The sequence below is a fragment of the Carassius gibelio genome, chromosome B17, assembly GCF_023724105.1.
Source record: "Carassius gibelio isolate Cgi1373 ecotype wild population from Czech Republic chromosome B17, carGib1.2-hapl.c, whole genome shotgun sequence".
Lineage (NCBI taxonomy): Eukaryota > Metazoa > Chordata > Actinopteri > Cypriniformes > Cyprinidae > Carassius > Carassius gibelio.
This window is the reverse complement of record NC_068412.1, coordinates 10,708,350-10,711,150: the sequence shown is the minus strand read 5'-3', so window position 1 is coordinate 10,711,150 and position 2,801 is coordinate 10,708,350. Positions and strand designations below refer to the sequence as shown.

At 45.0% G+C, this 2,801-nt stretch overlaps 1 protein-coding gene across 1 annotated transcript; it reads left to right on the top strand.

Moving 5' to 3' along the window:
• Positions 1-229: 229 nt before the first annotated feature.
• Positions 230-2,451, top strand: LOC127976572 (thyroid transcription factor 1-like). Its single transcript, XM_052581105.1, has 2 exons — positions 230-790; positions 1,230-2,451. The coding sequence occupies exons 1-2, from the start codon at positions 424-426 to the stop codon at positions 1,901-1,903; spliced, it is 1,041 nt and encodes a 346-aa protein (XP_052437065.1). The 5' UTR covers positions 230-423; the 3' UTR covers positions 1,904-2,451.
• Positions 2,452-2,801: the final 350 nt, after the last annotated feature.

Sequence of the window (2,801 nt, the reverse complement as noted above, 5' to 3'; positions counted from 1 at the left end):
CTCGCAAAAGCCTCGCCACCGTGAAATAAACAGCCTCGCTTTGAAAATGAACTATGGACGAATTAAATTTACGCACTGGCGTTGTTGCATGCTTAAATGTTTTTGGGCTTGGGGGAAGGCATGGGTAGTTGAAGACCGCGTAGAAATTGTGCGTGGGTGCACAGATGATAGCGCTGCTTTGTATTGTTGCCCTGGCTGCTGATGCCCCGCCTCTGATGGAAGCCTTAAACCTGGCACCAAGCTAAAACAAACGAAAGTCAGCTTCGAGCTCCCACTCAAACCAATTAAGGCGGACTCCAGTGCACACTCATACGTTTCCATCCTGATGCAGCGACGGTGAAACAACAGGAACAGAGGAGCTGGCCAAAAAAAAGAAGGAGAGATTGCCTTGCCTTCTAATTTTTCCCTTTCCAACACAGAACAATGTCGATGAGCCCTAAGCATACGACTCCTTTTTCTGTATCCGATATCTTAAGTCCTCTTGAAGAGAGCTACAAAAAAGTGAGTATGGAGGGGAACAACTTGGGGGCTCCTCTTGCCTCGTACAGACAACCCCAAGTCACGCAAGCGGCGATGCAGCAGCACCACATGGGCCACAATGGGACAGTACCCGCTGCCTACCACATGACTGCAGCTGGAGTTCCCCAGCTGTCACATACAGCCATGGGGGGCTACTGTAACGGGAATTTGGGCAACATGAGCGACCTTCCGGCCTATCAAGACGGCATGAGAGGCAGCACGACGGCCACCAGCTGGTACGGAACGAATCCCGACCCACGCTTCTCTACGAGTACGTGAGATTGACACTTTATGTCATATTTGCAAGAACTGTTTGTGGATTTTGAAAGATAGCTATTTAAAATTACATGAAACATGTCAGCTACGATTTTTTCATTCATGCTGTTCTGTAAAACTCCAAGTGTTCAAGTGAACGTGGAGCTTTTTGTAGTATTGAGGGAAATTATGTTAAGCCAGCCGCACGTTAAACGTGCCAGATGTGTTATCTAAACCCAAACAAACTGCAACAATTAACAGACATTTAACTGCAGTTCAAGTCTTTCTCCAAAACTAGGAATTTAAACAAGAGACGATTGCGTAATTGTGCACAATCGCTATATTCGCTCATCTTGTTGTATTTTTGTAGTCATCATATATGGTACTCAACCAGCGCTGTTTGTGTCTGTTGTTGTTGTCAAATTGCAAAGCTAAACAGGACTGTTGTTTTGCAGTCTCTCGTTTCATGGGCTCCTCGTCTGGGATGAATATGGGCAGCATGAGCACGCTGAGTTCACTGGCGGATGTCGGCAAAGGCATGGGTCCGCTGACCAGCACGCCTCGCAGGAAGAGACGGGTACTCTTCTCCCAGGCCCAGGTGTACGAGCTTGAGCGACGCTTCAAGCAGCAGAAGTACCTCTCCGCGCCGGAAAGGGAACATCTGGCCAGCATGATTCACTTGACTCCGACTCAAGTTAAAATTTGGTTTCAAAACCACCGATATAAGATGAAAAGGCAGGCCAAGGACAAGGTGTCCCAGCAGCAAATGCAACAAGACAATGGCTCCTGTCAGCAGCAGCAACAGTCTCCACGGCGGGTGGCCGTGCCGGTGTTGGTGAAAGACGGGAAGCCATGCCAGGGCAGCAGCCATACACCCAACACTGGTGTACAAAACCACCATCACCAGGGGGGAAACGTCATGATAATGTCCAATAACAGTTCTTCAATGGGCCAGCTTCAAAGCCAGCAGGTAGGCAGCGCCGGCCAGTCCCCAGATCTGGGTCAACACGCTGCAAGCCCCCCATCTCTCCAAACCCAGGTATCCGGCCTGTCGCACCTGAACTCTTCCGGTTCCGAGTATGGAGCTGCCTTGCCCTGCTCCGCTCTGCTCTATGGCAGGACGTGGTGACATCGGAACAGACAATAACAAAATGACAGGTGGATGCAGGTAATCTGTATACCCTGCTCAAAAAGACCATGAGAACAGTGGTTGCGCTCTGAAATCATTGTCTCCTTTCTGGAGGGAGACATGAAAAGGCTACAAGCAACACGAGGATTGCCAAATGTCAAAGGTATCAAATCTTTTATTTTGAGGATGAGCGCCAAAACACCATTAAGAAGATGGAATTATTTATATACGCTAGATTTTAAATGGAGACTGATTTAAACACTAAAATCAAATATTCTGTCATCCTGTTGGATTAAAAAAAAATGTCCCGACAATGAAGACATCTGCCCTCACAGTTAGACTGCTAAATACCTTTCATGATTTCTTATAGATCTCACTGTAAACGTAGCTTGTATATTTCTGTAAAAGTTTTGGACTGATTCCATAGTTTTTAGCGATATGTAGCCTATATTGTATCAATTTTTATCGATATTAAGGGTCACATGTTTTTCAGTTTCACTGTTCTTTGTACGTTTAATTTTCTTGTAACTTATATAGATATTTGACTCAAACGCAGTCATACAATCATATTAATAAATTATGAGAATAATAACAATAGCCTAACAATACGTTTGATTTGGGTGTAAGAATCAATCACTCGACGATGCTAAAAGTGGAACCTGACCAATTTTTTTTTTCTCTTAGATAACTAGTTTCAAAGTCATCAAGCTTCTACTAGCTTCAGTTAATCATTTAGTTTGTACAAGCTTTCAAAATAGGCATTAAAATGATTTTTGCTGCAGTCGCTCATTGTTGGAAATCGACCATTTCTACTGTTTGTGTTGGGTCTCCCTTCAGTGTGACAGGTCTGTGGAGCTGGATTTCTGCATCACAGGACTTATAGTAAAGAGTTCATTCT